Raw genomic sequence first — 18,924 nt, 5'->3', positions numbered from 1 at the left:
ACCTGCCTTGAGTTATGTATGTGTGTGTGTGTGTTTACATAAAAAGACCGGTAAGGAGAGTGGATATTTGGGTTGGATATGATTAAGATACATTGTACACATGTATGAAGTTATCAAAAAAGAAATAAGAATATTCTTACTAGAGGATGAAGTGGCTAGGAGCACTGACGACTTTTGCAGGGAACCAGAGTTTAGTTCCCAGCAGCTACCTGCGGCTCACAACCTTCTGCAGTGCTAGGTGACCCACTCCCTCTTCTGGCCTGTGCCAGCACTGCATGCACATGGCGCACAACCAACCATGCAGGCAAAAACACCCATATCAGAAAATAAAAATAAATAATAAAATTACTTTTTGCAAAAAGTCTGTATTGGCAGATGGGGCCGAGCCTTAGAAAGTAACGGCTCCGCAGACAATTAGCAAGTGCGGGATGCCAGATGCTCGGAAACCTTTAAACCCGGACCACAGAGGAGGTTGGATCTTCCAGCTCCGCGCCCGGGCGGAACCAATTATGACAATGGTTAAAGTTTCCTGCCGGCACCTTAGCAATGACGCACGCGCGGGTGTGGCGCGCGCAGGAGTGACGCGACTGCGCGCGTGGGGCGGGGCCGGGCTGAGCCGCGGCGCTGGCGGCTCGGAGATTTCAGCAGGACTCCAGCCAGTGGCCCCGCCGCCATGAGCACCAAGCAGGTCACCTGCAGGTAAGTGCGCAGCTCCGCCGGGCCTTGGGCGCCAGCCGGGCGGCCGGAGGGAGGTGAGGGCCCGCGGCGGGCCGCGTAGGGCGGGGATGACGCGCAGGAACCCGAAGGCCGCAGAGAGGCTGGAGCGGCAGGAGCAGCTGCAGCCGGGGTTTGCTGGGGAGTGAGCGCGGGCGGATTGCGGGGAACGCAAGCTGGTCGCAGTCCTTATCCGGCAACACCGCCGAGCGGATAGTCTCCTTCCGCGATGCTGGAAACAGAGACCACAGAGAGAGAGGGAGGGAGAGAGGTTAAAAGCGCTACCCATTTAGGCGCCGAAAGACGTCATTAATGGATGGCTTGTTAGACAAAATGGAAAACCAGAAAACTCTATGGCTACTATTGTGAAATAAAAATAGTGGGGTTGAGTAGCAACGTCGTAACCCGGTGGCTGTCATAGGGGTCTAGGCTTGTGGATTTGCATGCTTGCGAAGTGCAGCTTGTGAGCATCCCCAGTGTGGAAAGTCCAAATTTCGAAAAGCTCCAAAATCCAAAACTTTGAGCCGGATGGTGGTGGTGCACGCCTTTAATCCCAGCACTGAGGAGGCAGAGGCAGGCGAATCTCTGTGACTTGAAAGTCAGCCTGGTGTACAGAGGGGAGTTCCTGAACAGCTGAGGCTACAAAGAAAAAGCCCTGTCTCAAACTTTTTTAGTGCCGGCATGGTTGTACAAGTGGAAAATTCCACACCATGAAATTTTGTTTTATTAAAATACAAAATTACTGGAAATACTATTTAATTTTGTCAAGGTATGTGTATAAGCATATATGAGGTGATGAATTCTATGTTTACACTTTTGTGCCATCTCCAAGACCGTTATGTACCTGAAAATACTCTAAAATACAGAAAATTAAAGACACCCTCGAGCCCAAGCATTTTGGATAGAGAAGCCTCAGCTTATAGAAATTTTATCTGTTTTCAGTAAATTAAGAAATTGAGATGTAGTCTGGTTATGTGATACACATTCTATTTAATTACCTTGTTCCTTCTCATTAGTGCAGATGCCTAGACCTGACACCTTTATGAAGAAGTCTGTTCAAATTAGATATTAAGGGTTGAGCCAGGGTCGAGGTGGCTTGTGTTAAGTAGTATCAGAACATTGCACTTAGTGTATGTCTGTTTGGTAGTTCTGTGTTAACTTGGCACAAGCCAGAGTCTATGTTTACACTTGGAAAGAGGAAACCTCAGATGAGAAAACGCTCCTACCAGATTAGCCTGTTTTCTTGACCGATAACTGCTGTGGAAGAGCCCAGCTCAATCACCCGGCGTAGTGGCGGGCGCCTTTAATCCCAGCACTCAGGAGGCAGAGGCAGGCAGATCACTGTGAGTTCGAGGCCAGCCTGATCTACAAAGCAAGTCCAGGACAGCCAACACTACACAGAGAAACCCTGTCTCGGAAAGAAAAAAGAAAAAAGATCCCAGCTCACTGTGGATGGTGCCTGGTCTAGGAGCCCTGATCCAGTGGTCCTGGGTGCTGTAAGAAAGGCTGAGTGAGCCATGAGGAACAAGCCAGTCAGCAGTACACCTCCATGGCCTCTGCATTAACTCCTGCCTACAGTCCTACACTGATTTCCCATAGCAATGGACTGTTGCCTAGAAGTATAAGCTCTCCTCCAAATTGCCTTTGGTCATGGTGATTTATCACAGCAATAGAAACCTTAAGACAGTCTGTAACGTACTTGCAGATCATTGGTACTAAAACATCTTTGGGGTTTTTTGTTTTGGAGACAAGGTTTCTCTGTGTAGCCTTGGCTGTCCTGGACTCACTTTCTAGACCAGGCTGGCCTTGAACTCAGAGAAATCTGGCTGCCTCTGCCTCCCAAGTGCTAGGATTAAAGGCGTGTACCACCATACCCAGCTGATAAAAGGTTTCTTAAAGCAGTTTCTTAAAGCCTGTAACCCCAGCACTTGGGAGCTGAGGTGGGCAGATTTCTGTGAATTTGAAGCTGGCCTGGCCTACAAAGCGAGTCTAGGGCAGCCAGTGCTATACAGAGAAGCCCTGTCTCCAAAAAAAACAAACAAAAAATAGGTTTCTTTAAAAAATATTTATAACCTGGTGGTGGTGGCGGCGGCACACGCCTTTAGTCCCAGTACTTAGGAGACAGAGGCAGGCGGATCTCTGAGTTTGAGACCAGCCTGGTCTACAGAGCAGATTGCAGGACAGCCAGGGCTACATGGAGAAACCCTGTCTTCAAAAACCAAATAATAATACAACAACAGCAACATTGATTTTGTATTGGCATGGGGATGTGGGTGTGAATGCTATGTAGTGGTTTGTGTGTGAAGGCCAAAGGACAGGGATGGGTTCTGTCGTAGTGGCACCCAGAGACGGAATTCAGGGGCAGCAAGCACTTTCTCTCTGAGCCACCTCACTGGCCCAGGGAAAGCGTTCTCACATAACCTGACATCGACTGGGAGTCAAAGTGTAATGGACCAAGGTGTTTCTGCAGCACCACGGAGCTTGCTGCACCTTGGCTCTAAACACAGGGCACGTAAACTGTGCATGCCTTCATGCCACCCCTGCTCAAATTAGCTCAAATTCCAGACCGTTGTGTGTTGTGAGTTACAGGATTTTTTTTTAACTGCATATATGAAGTTTTCTGCTCTTACAGAGAAACTGTGGCTTAATTATGGACAACAAAGATTTTCCACATTTTTCCTATGTATACCTCAGCAAGCATACAAGTACCAAATTAGTGTACTTTTTGGATTATGTTAAGTAAATTTTGTTTTTAAAATTGCCATGAAAGTTGTTTGATATATTATTAACTGAGTTTTGTTGTTTTAAAGAAAGTAAATCCCAATGGATTGATTTTTGCCAAAGAAGATTCAGGGTCCTGATAGCTCAGAGGCAGAGAAAGCACCTAACTGACCTCCGTGCTCTTGTCCTAGGGCTGACTTTATTAAATCCTGTGTACAGAAAGCTCTTGGATTAAAGGTGTGTACTAGGGCTGGCTGAACCACACCGTAATTACCTGTTTACAATAAACAGAAAGTTCTTGAATTAAAGGTGTATGTTAGGACTCAATCATGGCAAATAAGAAGCAGGTTTTTATAGTTCACAGGCTTGGGGTTCACAATGGGGTCAAATATCCTGCAACAGAGTTTGGCTTGGCATTAGCACAGGACTTCCAACAGTTGCTGAAAAGGCCCTGTACACAACGTGGCTATCATGTACCACATAGTTATGAGCAGCAGTGTTCTCAGCCTTGATGATTTTTTGTTTGCTTTTGTTTTTTCAAGACAGGATTTCTGGGCTAGAGAGATGGCTCAGTGGTTAAGAGCACCGCCTATTCTTCCAAAGGTCCTGAGTTCAATTCCCAGCAACCATATGGTGGTTCACAACCATCTATAATGTAATGTAATGCCTTCTTCTGGTGTGCAGGTGTACATGCAGATAGAACACTGTATACATAATAATAAATAAATCTTTTAAAAAAAAAAAGACAGGGTTTCTCTGTGTAGCCTTGGCTGTCCTGGACTTGCTTTGTAGACCAGACTGGTCTCGAACTCACATGGATCAGCCTGCCTCTGCCTCTGCTGGAATAACAGGCTCACCATGCCTGGCTCAACCTGGATGGTTTTAACACCTAACTCTGGACAGCCTTTGTTCTATGGTATCAGTACTACAGGGGTCTGGAGATCAACTCCTTATCTCACAAGCTTGAGCATGAGTTCTGTCCTGAGAGCCCATGTGAAATGCTGGGATGGGGGGTGGCAGGCTTGTTATCCCAGAGCTGGGGATTCAAACACCCAGGCACAGTCAAGAGGATCTGGGTGCTCACCAGCCAGCCAGTCTGGCCTAACTGGGGAGCCCCAGGCCAATGAGCAATGCCTTTTCAAAGGCAATGGATGCTCCTGCTGGTGACTCTGGAGTTATCTTCAGCCTTGCTCAAGTGTAGGTGCACACACGCACACACACTAGACAAGTAAGTAAATGTAAGGAGGATACCTGGCGTTGACCTCCAGCTACCTACTCATGCACCCCATGTTCTACACACACACACGCACACACACACACACGGAGTTGTTCCCATGGTGTGCTGTCAAGCAATCCTCAGTCTCAGTCTGTAAATTCCCTGGTTTGGAATAAGCTGCAGTAGCAGTTTTGTGACGAGTGAGACACCATTGACCAGTCTGCAGGAAGCCAGACTGGTTCTCTTTGGCTTGGTCTGAGCTACATAGATGGTTGGAGGTACATTAAGGTCTGTAGTGAACATGTTTATATTGCCTGAAAGTCTTCAGGGTGCTCCCTATCCTGGGGTTCAAGCCCCTTCACATCATCGTCCCCTCTAGTTCAGACCTAGTCCTCTCTTCTGGGAGAAGGGTCAGCAGTTGAAATTGATTGGACTGCAACCCCTGAGCACAGGGGTCTTCTGTCACAGATGAGAGTGCCCCAGAGGACAGGCGGGATGCGCCCACGCCATGCCTGTCACTGGTGAAGGCACATAAGGAAGACAGGGCTAACTTCACTTCTGACATGAGACTCACTAGCTTTCCTAGAAGCAGTAATGGTACGTTGTGAGTCTGCTGTGAAATGTCTTGCAGAGACTCACAGCGTATAAGGGGCCCAATTACCTGGATGCGTGGCTGATTGTATTCCTCATTATTACTGCACATGTAGTGATGTCCATATTTGGGCACGTGTGTGTCATTAGAGCTATTGGTGAAGTCAGAGTGCAACCTTGCAGAGTCAGTTCTTTTCTACCTTTACGTGGTGTCCTGTTTTGCTTTCCATTGCTGCGATGAACACCAACACCAGCTTGGAGAGGAAAGGGTTTATTTGGCCTACACTCCCACATTACAGTTCATTGTTGAGGGAAGGTAGGGCAGGAACTGATGGAGAGGCCATGGAGGATGCTGCTTACTGGCCTGTTCCTCATGACTTGCTCAGCCTGCTTTCTTAGCCCAGGTCTTAGCCCAGGACCACCTGCACAAGGTCAGCATCACCTGCAGTGGTCTGGGCCTTCCCATGTTAATCAATTAAGAAAATAACCGTATAAACATGCCTACAGACTATCTAATGGAGCCTAGTCCTAATTGGTGTTCCAGCTTCCCAGATTACTCTTAGGTCGTGTCAGCTTGACAAAAACTAACCAACACATGTGGGCTCAGGAGCTTGAACATGGGTGGACAGGCCGGCGTGGCAAGTGCTCCACCCACTGGGCCACATCACTAGCCCTGTGATTGATTTGAGTGGGGGAAAAAGACTGCAGTGGGGAGGAGAGGGATTTTGGCGCATGACGTGTAAATCATAGACATTCAATAAAAGTGAGAAAAAAAGACTGCAGTTTGGAAGGTTGCTTGCTTGGGAAAGCAGCAGTCTGATTCAAAAACTCATCTTTACAGGTCGTTGCACTGTAGCCAGTCTGCTGTCACCTGTCTGGTGGAGCAGGTGGCCTTTGGTAGTTGTCTGCTTTGGTTAAGGAAATCTCTGCTCTTTTCCCGGAGGACTACAGAGTGTTTCTTAGCTTACGGGCTGCTGTTGCTGCTGCTGTGATTTGAGACAGGCTCTCATTATGTAGCTCTAGCTATCCTGTGGAACTCACTGTGTAGACCAGGTTGGACTTGAACACACAGAGAGCTTCCTGTCTCTGCCTCCTGAGTGCTGGGATAAAGACATGTGCCACTATGCCCAGCCTCCCATTGTTTTTAGCCACTGTAAACTTGCCTGCCACCATGTGCTGGAGCTCGGCAGTCCTAGTTTTCATTGCAGGTTGGGCTGTTGTTAGCACTGGGTTGTTTTGTGCCTTCAAAGTTACACTTTATGATGATTACACTATAATAGTCATTGCATTTTGTTGGGACTAGGTCACCTTTCTATGGCTCAAGCTACTGTTTAGCTTGCAGTCCTCAATGCAGCTCATGTGCTGGGATTACAGGGGTGACCCACTATATCCTGCTTCACTGCCATCTTGAGTGGCATTTCTCAAAGAACTACCAAGCCCAGTGTGGTGGTGTGCCTGTGCTTTCAGCCACTTGAGCCTGAGGCAGTACTGAGGGGAGTCAATAGAACCTCTTAAGTCCAGGAGTTCAGCATCAGCTGAGGCAATACATATAACAAAGCTGTCTCAGAAAATAAAAAGAATTACCTAACTGTTTAGATATGGAGTATCTTCTTGTCTGGAGGAGTCCCAGGACCAACCACCCTCACACATGGAGACTTCTCTAGAGACTCAGGGTGTTTAGCATACAGCTAGACCACACCAAGGCTGTTACACTGACTTAGCAAGGATACACAGTGAGGTAAGGGACAGCAAGAGTGCAGATGGGCTGTGCCTTTTACCCCTTCTACAGAGAAGCACATAGCACTTTCCTTACCTGGGTGTGCCAGGTCGGGTACAGGGTAGGACAGTGCAGCTTCTGCCTGTGACCCACCTTCCAGACTCAAGAGGACGTGGGGTTTGTATGAACCATACAATGATACTGTTGAGGCACAGTGAGCTGCTTTCACCATTAGAAAACCTCTTATGTTGGTGTAGGGATTTTGACTATACCAGCAGCTTCTAGAAGCCAGAGGATGCGCTCAGGCCAGCTCAGAGGTCTTGGAGCTGCGGTGGTGACTCCTTTCCATGGTCTTCCTTGCTCTGTACACCTTGTCCTTTCCTGCTGAGAGTGAAGCCCTGGGCTTCTGAATGCCATGGGCACTCCGTGAGCTTTGTCTTCAACTCTCCTTTCCTTTTTTCCCCACCAACCTTCTAGCAGGCTTCTGAGCAGTGTCTAGCTTGAGAAGTGTTTCCTGGGAAATTGGGTGAGTTCTAGGAAAGTTCAGAGCTTTCAATTTCTGGTCTTGGTCGGCTTTGGCTTTGATGCTGAGATTGCTGTCCTTTCATCAGATTCAGGGGGAAATAAGTTGGTAAGTGTGCCTGGCCTACTCTTCTCTTTCATGAATGTAGCAGGTGAAGACACAGGCGCCTCCATAAACAGGAGGTGGGGACCTTCAGCACGCTGCCAGCCCCATCACAAATTGAGCACTGTCCTTTGGTCCACTTATTGTCATGGAAAAGGCCAGGTGCTAGACTGCTTTGCTCTTGCCTTCCTAGCTTAGCCACAGTGCCAGTTCTCCATGGGATAGGGCCTTGCTTTTGCCAATACTGTCAATGTGGACATGCCCCAGTGATCCAGTCTGTGAGCTTTGGGACTGAGGAGGAGGAGGCAGGCAGGTTCTAAGAGTTGTAGCTCTTGCCTCTCTGAGCTCAGCTCTCCCATTTTCATCCTGGCTTTTAAGTTTAGGTGTCACATGTACAAGCTGGCTCCAGATTTGTAATGTGGCTAAGGATGACCCTGAATTTCTGATCATCTGGGATTATAGGCATGCACCACCATATCTGCTTTATTCTGCACTGGAAAAGGGACTGATGGCTTACTACATGTTAGGCAAGCACCCTACCAGTATAGCTAAATCCCCAGCCTCCCAAGAGTGCTAGGACTTCAGGTTTATGCCACTATACCTTGCATCAGTCCTGCCTTTTGATGCTACTGTCTTCTTTGGGGCTGTCATCATTTACAGATAAAACAGTAAGGACAAGGAAAGAGGGGTTTGTGACTTGGCCTGAGCCCAGGACTTTCTCACCCCATTCAGTCATCTTTTAACAGCTCAAGGAGGATGGGGGGAACGGGTTTTTCTGACATGTTTTTCCAGTTAAGAAGCTCATATCTTACATGTTAACATAAATCAAGAGCTTCTCCATGTAGAGGGGTTTTGAAAAAATATTTTATGTGTATGCATGTTTACTTGTATGTACAGCCTTGCACCACATGCATGCAGTGATGAAAAAGGCTAGAAGAAAGCATCATATACCCCTGAGACTAGGATTTGAGATGGTTGTTAGCTGTGGTGTAGATGTTGGGAATAGAGGCTGGGTCCTCTGCAAAGGCAGGCAAGTATTCTTAATCTCTGAGCCATGTCTCCAGCCCCCAAAATGCAAACTTTTGAGATAATTTTTCGTTCTTTCTTTTGTTTTGTTTTGTTTTGTTTTTCGAGACAAGGTTTTTCTCTCTGTAGCCTTGGCTGGCCTGAACTGCCTTTGTAGACCAGGCTGGCCTTGAACTTGCAGAGATCCCCTGTCTTAGCCTCCCCAAGTGCTGGGATTACAGGGGTGTGCTACTGCTCCCAGCTAGAGATAATTTTTCTAAAAAGCTGGTCTTGGGTCATTGTGGTACATGTAAAATGACTTTGTTGAGAATCAAAGAAAATGAGTGCACTGTGGATAGTACGTGAGGGCGCTGCTTTCCCCCACAGCATAACTCGGCTATTCTGTACTTGTCTCCTCAGGTATTTCATGCATGGAGTATGTCGCGAAGGCAGCCAGTGTCTGTTCTCACATGACCTGGCAAACAGCAAGCCATCCACCATCTGCAAATACTACCAGAAGGGCTACTGCGCCTATGGTGCACGCTGCAGGCAAGGCTGCCGTGGCTGTGGTTACTGGGTGGGGCTGGGTGTGGAGAATGGGGGCTGTGTTTGGTTTTGTTGACAGGATTTTATGCCACCCAGGCTGACTTGAAACTTACTATGTAGCTAAGGGTGGGTTTGAATCTCTGATCTCTTGCCTCCATCCCCAATGGTGGGAATATAGGCATATGCCACATTCCTGCCTGAGCATGGCCCTTGATGAGGGGAAATGTTAAACTTAAAGTTGTACATAGAACATTAGTAATCTGTGGTTTGTCTTAAGCCCCATATAATATGCCCTAGACTTTCCTAATGCTGCCAACCCATCCCCACACTGTGGTTTTGGTGTGGCATAAGGTGGTATACCATTGATTTGAAAGCTATTTCTGGTTCATGCTTGAGTGGAGGCTTATGGCATTCATACAGAGTGTCGCTCCAGGCTGGACAACAGTGTGAGGTGTCCCATGCTTTGGCAAGCAGAGTCCACCTACTCCTCACTGTCTGGCAGAGCTCTACAATTTGAGTTGGCCACCTGCTCCCTCAACCCATCCATCTGTCCCAATCAGTGTGTCCTGAAGATTCCTACCCAGGGGGCCTAGACACATGGTGGCACAGGTGTCAAGGATTCTCTTTGGGTGGTGTGAGCAGTGGATAGGTTCCTGTCAGTCTTATTGGGACACTTGGGTGTGGATAGAGGTGGCAAGTTACATGGCCCCAATAAATAGCCTTTTCTAGTTGAGAGTAAGGGACAGACTCTTGCTCACTTCAGTGAGTCCGGCTGTTGGTGGCTGGGCGTGCAGGTAGTGTGTGGGGACTACAGGTGTTGGGGCCTGCATGGCTATGACACATTGTTGTGTTTTGTTCAGATATGATCATACAAAGCCCCCAGCTGCAGCAGGTGGAGCTGTAGGCGCTGCGCCCCACTCTTTGCCCTCCTCAGGCTTAAATATCCCTCAACCTTCTTCTGACATCACCTCATCTGTTATGAGGACACATTTGCATGAACCTGGGAAGCGGGAGAAGACAACGCTGGTGCTCAGAGACCGCAGTGAGTGAGCTGCAGCCTCCGCTGCCTTTGGGGAGCAGCATGTATGGCTTAGTGCTGTGTTCAGACCTCCTCTTCATGAAGTTCCTGACACCCCCGGAGGCTAGAGCTGATCTGAAAACAGGCTGCAGAGGTTCCAAGGTGTACCTCCATAGCTGGGCTGAGCTCTACTTTGAGCGCAGCAAAGCATCGGAGTGGTCATTTGTCACCATGAAGTTGCCTCTTCATAGGGGCCACCCACTGATGAGAAGCTGCAGGCTGTTCATTTTGAAGCTGGGTGTTCTAATGGAGAGCACATGTTTAGTGCCATGCCCTGGGAGTGGCTGCTTTGGGGGTTTCAGGAGCATCTTTAGACACAGGGCAAGGAAGGGGTGTGGGCCTAGAGCAGGTTTGGGGGAAAGAAGGCGTCAAGGTTGTCAGAGCTGCTGGGCCTCACTGGGAAGGTCCCTAGCTCTTGAAGTTGTTCCCCTCAGGATAGGTGGATTCTACTCTCAGCAAACACGTTGCCAGCCTGGTGCAGGGGGTCACCTCTGACACGTGTGACAGGGCAACACCCCACCGACTTCTACAATGGAGCCACTGTGTTCTGTTGACCTTGTGTCAGTTCCTTTCATGTTTTAGGTGGTTTTAGCATTAAGTTGTCTGTATGTTGATATCTTGTGTATAAAAAGAACCCATTCTCTTTTGCTGTTCTGCATGTTGTTCCTGCTACTGCCAGGGCCATCTCTCAGCCTCTGCACTGTTGTTGCTCTTGGCTTGCTTTTCACTAGCTGTTCCTAGTTTGGACTATTATCTGACATGAAAGGTTGAGCCCGTTCTCATGTGTGTGTATGTGTGTGTTTTGTGTTGAGATCTCACTGGCCTGGCTGAAGACAAGACTCCTTCGAGCACAGTGACTAATCCAGGTGGCTGCAGTGATGCCCACGCTAGCCCAGAGCTGAAGCCCCATTCCTACCTAGAGGCCATCAGGACCGGCCTAGACGACGTGCAGGAGGCCAGCAGCTCCTACAGCAGTGAGCAGCAGCTGTGTCCCTATGCTGCTGCTGGGGAGTGCCGGTTTGGAGACGCCTGTGTCTACCTGCATGGGGACATGTGCGAGATCTGCAGGCTTCAAGTCCTCCACCCTTTTGACCCAGAACAAAGGAAAGCTCATGAGAAGGTAACTTGAAAACCTTGACATGAACTCATTTTAACAAACCTGAGTGTAAGCCGGGCATGGTAATGCACGCCTTTAATCCCAGCACTCAGGAGGCAGAGGCAGGCGGATCGCTGTGAGTTCAAGGCCAGCAGGGTCTACAAAGCAAGTCCAGGACAGCCAAGGCTACACAGACCCTGTCTTGAAAAACCAAAAAAAAAAAAAAAGAAAGAAAGAAAGAAAGAAAAGAAAAACTTGAATGTACCACAGGACAGAGGCATTCAAGAGTCTCACAGGTATCTTTCTGCCAGAAATGCCTATGTTGGGTACCTGGCAAAGTTCAGGACTAGAAAGATGGCTTACCAAGTAAGAGCACTTGCTGAGCTTCGTAGTAATGGCGCACACCTTTAATTCCAGCACTCAGAAGCAGAGGCAGGCAGATCTCTGAGTTCGAGGCCAGCCTGGTCTACAGAGTAAGTTTTAGAGCCAAGGCTACACAGAGAATCCCTATCTGAGGGGGGAAAAAGGTTGCTGCTTTTACAGAGGACCAGCATATACTTCCCAGCACCCACATTGCGCAGCTCTGTGCAACCCCCTGTAACTCCAGTCCCAGAGGGCCCAACAATTTCTCACTTCCACAAGAACCGCGTGCGTGTGTGTGTGTGTCTATCTGTGAATGTGCGTGCGTGCGTCTATCTGTGAACGTGCGTGTCTGTAAAGGTGAGAAGGGAGTGTAGCGCTCGAGCTGGAGTTACAGCAGTGAGGGCGCTGGGACCCAAACTCAGGTCCTTGGGAAGAGCAACAAGAGCTCTTAACTGCTGCACCATCCTGAATGCCCCTTTTAGCATGGACTCTTAGAAGCCAAGTTTTGAAAGATTGTGAATGCCCCTGCTATCTGGAGTGTAAGCTGTGTGTGCTCACTTCAGGGGTATGACAATGGATTAGAGAAATGAAGACGCTCAGCCTTACAGTATTACAGGCCAGGTTACCTCCTCTAAGGACTTGGTAATTACGTGGGATAAAGTGGCCATGGCCTCTCCTGACAGAGAAGGCCTATGTGTTGTTCCAGGAGGGCTGGCAAAACACACTGCATCCCAGCAGCTTGGGAACCAGAATCCCAACTGTGACTTCCACAAGTCACATGCCAACAGATAGCGTTCTTGGCAGTGCAGCCTCCGCTGGGTAGTTGGGTAGCAAACAGGAACTCAGAATGGGTCCCCTCTTTATCCGTATGGGGGGCTGGGTCTTTCCATCTGCCTTCGTAGTCCTGTGGCGTGGGATAGGCATGACATCCAGAAGAGCAAGGAGCCCCGCAACCCCTCATGAGTGCCACAACCGCCACGGTAATGCAAGTGTTCTAGGACCTCATGGCTCTTAAGTGGAAGCCACCATATCCTACCAGGGAATCTAGGACAAGGACACAGTGGCTTGAGGTCCACTTCCTGTTCAGAACTTTGTCCTGGATCCAGGGATTGTGGGCACCGCACCTGCTGTGACTATGTGGCTGAGAAACTCGTGGGATCTTGGCCACAGAGGACCTAAGGCTTCCCTCCCTGTCGTCCTCAGATGTGTATGTCGACATTTGAACACGAGATGGAAAAGGCTTTTGCCTTCCAGGCGAGCCAGGACAAAGTCTGCAGTATCTGTATGGAGGTGATCCTGGAGAAGGCATCTGCTTCTGAGAGGAGGTTTGGCATTCTGTCCAACTGCAGTCACACCTACTGCCTGTCCTGCATCCGCCAATGGAGATGCGCCAAGCAGTTTGAAAATCCGATCATCAAGTAAGTGCAGCTGGGCTTCTGTGCAGCCATGGGTGTGCTGCCCTCTAGATAACAGGCCCCACTGTGTGAGCCTGCACAGGACATCCTGAGCCCTTCTACCTGTCTTAGTGACAGCCTCTCCCATCTCTCCATGTTAGTTGCCTTGTAACCTTTTGGAGCTTCCCCTTACTAAAGGGATTGAGGCTCCCTTGGAGTATGGCTCCTGTGCACTTTCCACACGATGCTGGGGAACTGCCTGTGTGTAGCAGCTTCGCTGTTGTATCCAGTACTTTCCAGAGTTGCTCAGCTGACATGCAGTCTAGTTTTAGAAACTCCTAAAGCCTGTGCTGCCACCCGCCCATTCCTAAGGTCTCTATAGATGCCTTACTCTGCTCCGTCATCATCGTTCATAGGCACGTTCTCAGGGCCACCCTGATGAGCATGCTCAGCATTTACTCCCAGTGCGCTCTGACCCAGAGCAGCTTGTGCCTGCTTGGCAGCTCCTGGGCACTAACACGCAAGTCTAGACCCCAGGAGTGTTCACTGTACCTTGGCCTCTCACTGAGGCATCAGCACTGTCCCCCAAGCGGCCATACCTGCAGATACGGAGTCCAGCTTCTTTACCTTCAGGCCAACCCTTGCCTTGATTCCTAATCCGAGCTGTCCTGGGAGTAAAGTGTATCTTTTTGGTTTGGGGTTTTTTGTTGTTTTGTTTTTTGGGTTTGTTTGGGGGGGGGGTGTTTTGTTTTTTCTAGACAGCGTTTCTCTGTGTAGCCTTGACTGTCCTGGACTCACTTTGTAGACCAGGCTGGCCTTGAACACACAGCAATCCACCTGTCTCTGCCTCCCAGGTGCTGGGATCCTACCACGCCCAGCTGTAACATGTATCTTAGTGTCATCTTGCCTTCTATAGTCACTAAGGATAGTGGGCATGGTTTGTGTGTTTACTGGCTGTCAGGGGTTAATGCTCAGGTCTCTGTTTCTTATTGACTTGAGCCTTTTCAGCAGCAGAAGCTACTCTTAGATTATGGTAAGTGTCTCTGGCCATGCATTTGACCAAAGGGGTTTGGAATGGAATGTGCCGAGGATTCATCACATATTTCACCCTTACTAACCTATTGCTGTTGTTTTTATCAGGTCTTGTCCAGAGTGCCGTGTGATATCTGAGTTTGTAATTCCAAGTGTGTATTGGGTAGAAGATCAGAATAAGAAGAATGAATTGATTGAAGCTTTCAAACAGGGAATGGGGTAAATACCTTGATTTCATAGGGATCCTGGTACTTAGCTGGCTGGGTGTGGTTTGAGCCTCTGTCATCTTCGGGTTTCCCAGGAAGGTGGACCTAGTGGATGGATCTCAGAGCTTCTGCTTCTATCAGGCACTTTGCTGGCCTCTGGGCTGCAGAGGCTGAACAAGACCTTGAAGCAGATGAGTTCTAAGATGAGCCCTGCGCCTGGTGCGAAGGTTTGACGCAGCATCCCTGATTGCCCATGCATTTAACAAGTACCTGTTGAGGATCTGCCATCCTGCAGGCCTTGTCCATTGCAGGGCCTAAAGAAGCTGACAGTGCCAGCCTCACACAGCTCACACTCTAGCAGAGGAAAGTAATAAGCAGTTAGGTGAATAAAGCGGAGACCCTGCCGCAAATGAGTTGACAGATGGGAACTGATCCACACATTCATGTCATGACACTGAGCATTCGATGTTGCCTTAGCTGGCCTCAACCGCCTACCCCAACCATCTTAGTGCTAGGATTACAGGCAGGCACAGTCACACCTAGCATCCTTTTATAACAATTATTCTTCTAGGAATTTTCCACAGAATAATTCCATTGCCTTATATCTGTCCTTAGTCATCAGCATCATTTGTGCTATGAATAAATAATACATGTGTTGTACTTACATTATTACAAAACCCACAAGGCAACATCAGATCTGCCATCTAAAAATCTTTTTTTTTTCTTTTATATTGTTTTTATTGAAACAGGATCTCACTGTAGCCCTGGCTGGCCTGGAACTTGCAATGTAGACTAGGCTGGCCTTGAACTCATGGAGATCCACCTACCTTTGTCCCCCAAATACTGGAATCAAAGGTGTGCATCACCATGTCTGTCTAAAATTCACTTTATTTTAAAAAGATTTTTCCCCTCGTTATTTTTTTTGGAAGTTTTTTTATTTATCTAATTACTGTGACTTGATATTTACCCAATTTACCATTTTATTCCTCCTGTCATGTGATTGTGTGTCCATCCACAAGAGGGCAGATGCGGCAAGACAGCTGGTTGGGCTTAGAAAGGTGCTGTGCTGAAGTGTGAAGTTGCTTCACTGCTGCTGATCTTGCCTGGCTGTCTCCAGACACTGGGCTTGTGCCAAGTACCACCAGGGAAAGGCGAGATGAGTGAGATTACCTCTCATCAAAGTGTTCTGGAGCAGTATGGTTGCAGATTTCTTCATTAGTGAGCCAAGCCAGAACAGGAAAAGCACTTGGCTCCATATTGGGTGCAGAGAAGACATGTGGAGCCCCGAGTACCCTGCCTTTGTGGGCAAGGTAGCGCAGCTCCATGCAGAGGCATGAAGAAAGACTGGCAGGCAGGCAGCAAGTGTGATACCCTGGTAACGGCACAGTGGTACTGGAGGGCCAGGTGGGTTTGGGATTTACTTTTTCAGTCGCTTAGATGGATGTGAGAACTGAGAACACCCAATGAGGTGGCCACACTGGAGCTTTCTTTTGACTTTGGTGGGCAGATAGGACTAGAGGAGAAAGAGAAAGGAAGGCAAGGTTTATTTTTGATACAGGGTCTTGCTTTATAGCCTTGGCTGGGGTTGGACTATGTGTAGACTAGGCTGGCCTCAAACTCATGGAGACCTACCTGCCTCCTTCCCAAGGTTTGAGATCACAGGTCTATGCCACCACGCTCAATGAGAAGGCAGTTTTGAAGCAAAGGAAGGGCCCTTGAGAGCTGGCAGTTTACTGTCCAGGCCCCCCCCCTAAAAAAAAAAAGTAAAATCCCAGAACAGTGGAGGAGGGTCAGAGGTACAGTGAAGAGTTAAAGCAAGGCTCTAAAAAGTCAAAGACACTTGTAGCTTAGGCATCTGCTAAGACCTGTTTTCCCAGGCTGCCCTCTTACATTGATAGGATTCCTGACCAAGAGGAAAAAAAAACTAACTCACTTGCTTTGGAGACTTGAGCAGAGCAAGTGACCCAGACCTTGGTACCCTGGAGTACCTCAGCCTTGCTCAGCCCTGACGCAGAGACATTGGAGATCTGGACTTGGGGTGGGGGGGGGGGAATGTCCCCAGCTTCTGAGCACCGGAGCCTCCATACCCAGCAGCTTTGCCTCACTTGGAAATCAGTGTCCCAACTGTGACTTCACCAAGTCACTTGACGTCTCCCAGCCCAGGTTTCCCCAGTGTAGTAGGTGGGGTGGCACTTCACTTTCCCATCAGCCTCTGATTTGTGTATGTACTTTTCAGGAAAAAGGCATGTAAATACTTTGAACAAGGCAAGGGAACCTGCCCCTTTGGAAGCAAGTGCCTTTACCGCCACGCTTACCCTGATGGGCGGCTGGCAGAGCCAGAGAAACCTCGGAAGCAGCTGAGTTCTGAAGGCACTGTGAGGGTAAGCTGGTTAGGGATGCTGTGGGAACTTCTAGGTACAGCCCAGACTCCTAATAGCTTTGGCAGCAGAGTGGTGGGGTTAACAGAAGCAAAGCACAAGCTGGCACTCAAGTCTGCTGCCATCTCCTCTGACCCAGGTATGCTTGTTGGCTGTTTTTTCAGTTCTTTAACTCAGTGCGGCTTTGGGATTTTATCGAGAACCGAGAAACCCAGCAGGTCCCCAGCACTGATGATGTCGATGTGACGGAACTAGGAGACCTCTTCATGCACCTTTCTGGAGTAGAGTCATCAGAATCCTAGTCATTGCTGACCCTGCCATTTGGACTATGCAGTCAACTTTCCAAGACAGGGTGCAGAAGCATCTGTCACTGACCCAAGGTGACATGGTACCGGGATGTGAGTGCAGTAGTGAGTCCCCATGGTCTCTTTATGTTCCACTTTCCCAGCCCTGGTGAAGGGAAGGGCATAAGATAACCAAGCCCATGGAAGCACTACATTTAGAGTTGAGCTCTTAGTTGTACCTCCAGCCCCTTTACTGGGGACCAGCTATGTGGTCCAGCTGTTTTGATTGATTGCTTTTAAATGAAACCCGACTGCCATCTTTCTCTTGTGACTTTCTTCCTTAAATAACAGTAAACACGCAGCTGCTCATAAAGCAGATCTGTTTTTCTTGCCAAGGCATCGCCAGCCTTGTAGAGGGCTCTCTCTACAGTGACCATCTCTAATATATTGTTGAGCCTTGGAATTTATGCAGCTGGGTAGTGGGTCATGTTGGTAATGTACCACACCAACTGTGATTGAGTTCCCTCCAGTGTCCCAAATCAACAGGTCTGTGCAGTTGACAGTCTCCTGTCTGTAAAGGTCTCCAAGGAGACTCCATGCTACCCTCCACTTGTAGTGAAAGCACAAGACACTGAGGACTCACTCAAAATGCCTGGTCTCACCTGAAGGGTGGGTTCTACTCTAGGCTGGTTTTTGTGGTGCTGATCCAACCAACACGCACTCCCATCTGAGGGGAACTGAGTCAAGACAGCTAGCTTGTAAGTGTAGAATGCTTATAACCTTCCAAGTCAGAGCAAGTTTGTTCTAAACCTGAATTTATTTTTGTAAAAAGCTGTAGATATCCAGATATTTTATAAACACACTGTAGTGTGGGGAGTAACACCTGTGTGCTTTTTGCTTCGTTGTTCATGTGACTCCAGAGAAGGCTCACACAGCATACCCTCTTTGAGTTCTGCACAAGAAACCAAACAAGAATCTATACTGCAAGTTTGAAAATACTTTTGAAGGAGATAGTAACCATTAAACCTAAATTTAATTTATTTTATTAAAATAACATAATTGAGGAACCAGATAACTGTATCTTGTCAGGCGCAATAAAAACAAAATTAAAACCCAAAATCATTAAGAAAACCTGTCCTCTTGGCTTTCTTACAAAGATGTGACTAGAGATAGGGCTGGGCTGCAGCCCACCCCATAGGGGCAGCTCCTGGAAGACAGATTCAGCATGTGGGAAGCTGCCGCAAGGTGGAGCACCGCGCTTGGAAAGTCATCCACACAAGACATCTTAGACACAGTAAGAGGAGGGTGTGTCCACAAAGTGAAGTTCTGTAGTACCAAAGCAGGCTCCCCTAGGTGGCCAGGACTCCATGTGCAAAACTGGCACTGCACCACTGTCTGTGCCCTGCAACAGATGGGCTCAACAAGCCAAGTTCCCAATGCATGTCTCTGCAGCAGCCAGAGCACTCTGCCACCTTGACTTCTCTGTAGGGCTATTTACCCTACAAATGCTCAGCTGGCTTGTATACCTCTGGAGCAGAGCAGGCAGCATGGTGGACAGCTTCCTTTTCCAGGGCAGGAGGGGTAGAAAAGAAGGCAACATGAAGTTAAGGCCCTGTGAGTAGTCTAGGTCCTTAGCAGCAGCTTCCCCCAAAACATGCATTCTGCCCCCAAGGAAGCAAAGTGGTGCCTGCTGACTCTTCTTCCTCCCCTGGTGGCCTAAGAACAGCTAGAAGACTGGTAGCCTCGGGGATGTGGTCAGCGTGCAAGCATTGATGTCCTCAGTGTGGGCTGCCCGATGCAGGGAAGGCTCAGAGGCGCTCCTGTTGATTTTTGGCAGAGAGTGCTGAAGCAGCTCGATGGAAGACAGGATCTGAAACAAGGCCCAATGTGGTCTCATTAGTTGGGGCCCTGGCATCTCCCCAACCATACTTTTCAGTTAGGTGTCCAAGCACACAGGC

The 18,924-nt window shown here is 48.6% G+C and overlaps 2 protein-coding genes across 5 annotated transcripts in view; one reads left to right on the top strand and one right to left on the bottom strand.

Moving 5' to 3' along the window:
• Window positions 1–560: 560 nt before the first annotated feature.
• Window positions 561–18,097, top strand: MKRN2 (makorin ring finger protein 2). The gene is made up of 8 exons (XM_084765201.1): window positions 561–699; window positions 9,010–9,138; window positions 9,996–10,177; window positions 11,026–11,333; window positions 12,876–13,090; window positions 14,207–14,317; window positions 16,541–16,685; window positions 16,847–18,097. Exons 1-8 carry the CDS (start codon window positions 674–676, stop codon window positions 16,982–16,984), a joined length of 1,254 nt encoding a protein of 417 aa, XP_084621327.1. The 5' UTR covers window positions 561–673; the 3' UTR covers window positions 16,985–18,097.
• Window positions 17,987–18,924, bottom strand: part of RAF1 (Raf-1 proto-oncogene, serine/threonine kinase) — a 55,118-nt gene continuing 54,180 nt past the window's right edge. For all 4 annotated transcript variants that reach the window (XM_084765190.1, XM_084765192.1, XM_084765189.1 and 1 more), the window contains one exon: window positions 17,987–18,836. In XM_084765190.1, the coding sequence (XP_084621316.1) occupies window positions 18,693–18,836 (144 nt within the window). In that variant the 3' untranslated portion in view covers window positions 17,987–18,692. The remainder of the gene's footprint in view (window positions 18,837–18,924) is intronic.

This window comes from Acomys minous, assembly GCF_964271855.1.
Source record: "Acomys minous genome assembly, chromosome: 17".
Lineage (NCBI taxonomy): Eukaryota > Metazoa > Chordata > Mammalia > Rodentia > Muridae > Acomys > Acomys minous.
The sequence above is the reverse complement of the archived record's forward strand: the minus strand, read 5'-3'. Positions and strand labels throughout refer to the sequence as shown.

Coding starts and splice junctions, on each gene's coding strand:
- MKRN2 (XM_084765201.1), top strand. CDS start 674: ATGAGCACCAAGCAGGTCACCTGCAG. Junction 700..9,009: donor ACCAAGCAGGTCACCTGCAG/GTAAGTGCGCAG, acceptor TTGTCTCCTCAG/GTATTTCATGCATGGAGTAT. Junction 9,139..9,995: donor GCCTATGGTGCACGCTGCAG/GCAAGGCTGCCG, acceptor TGTTTTGTTCAG/ATATGATCATACAAAGCCCC.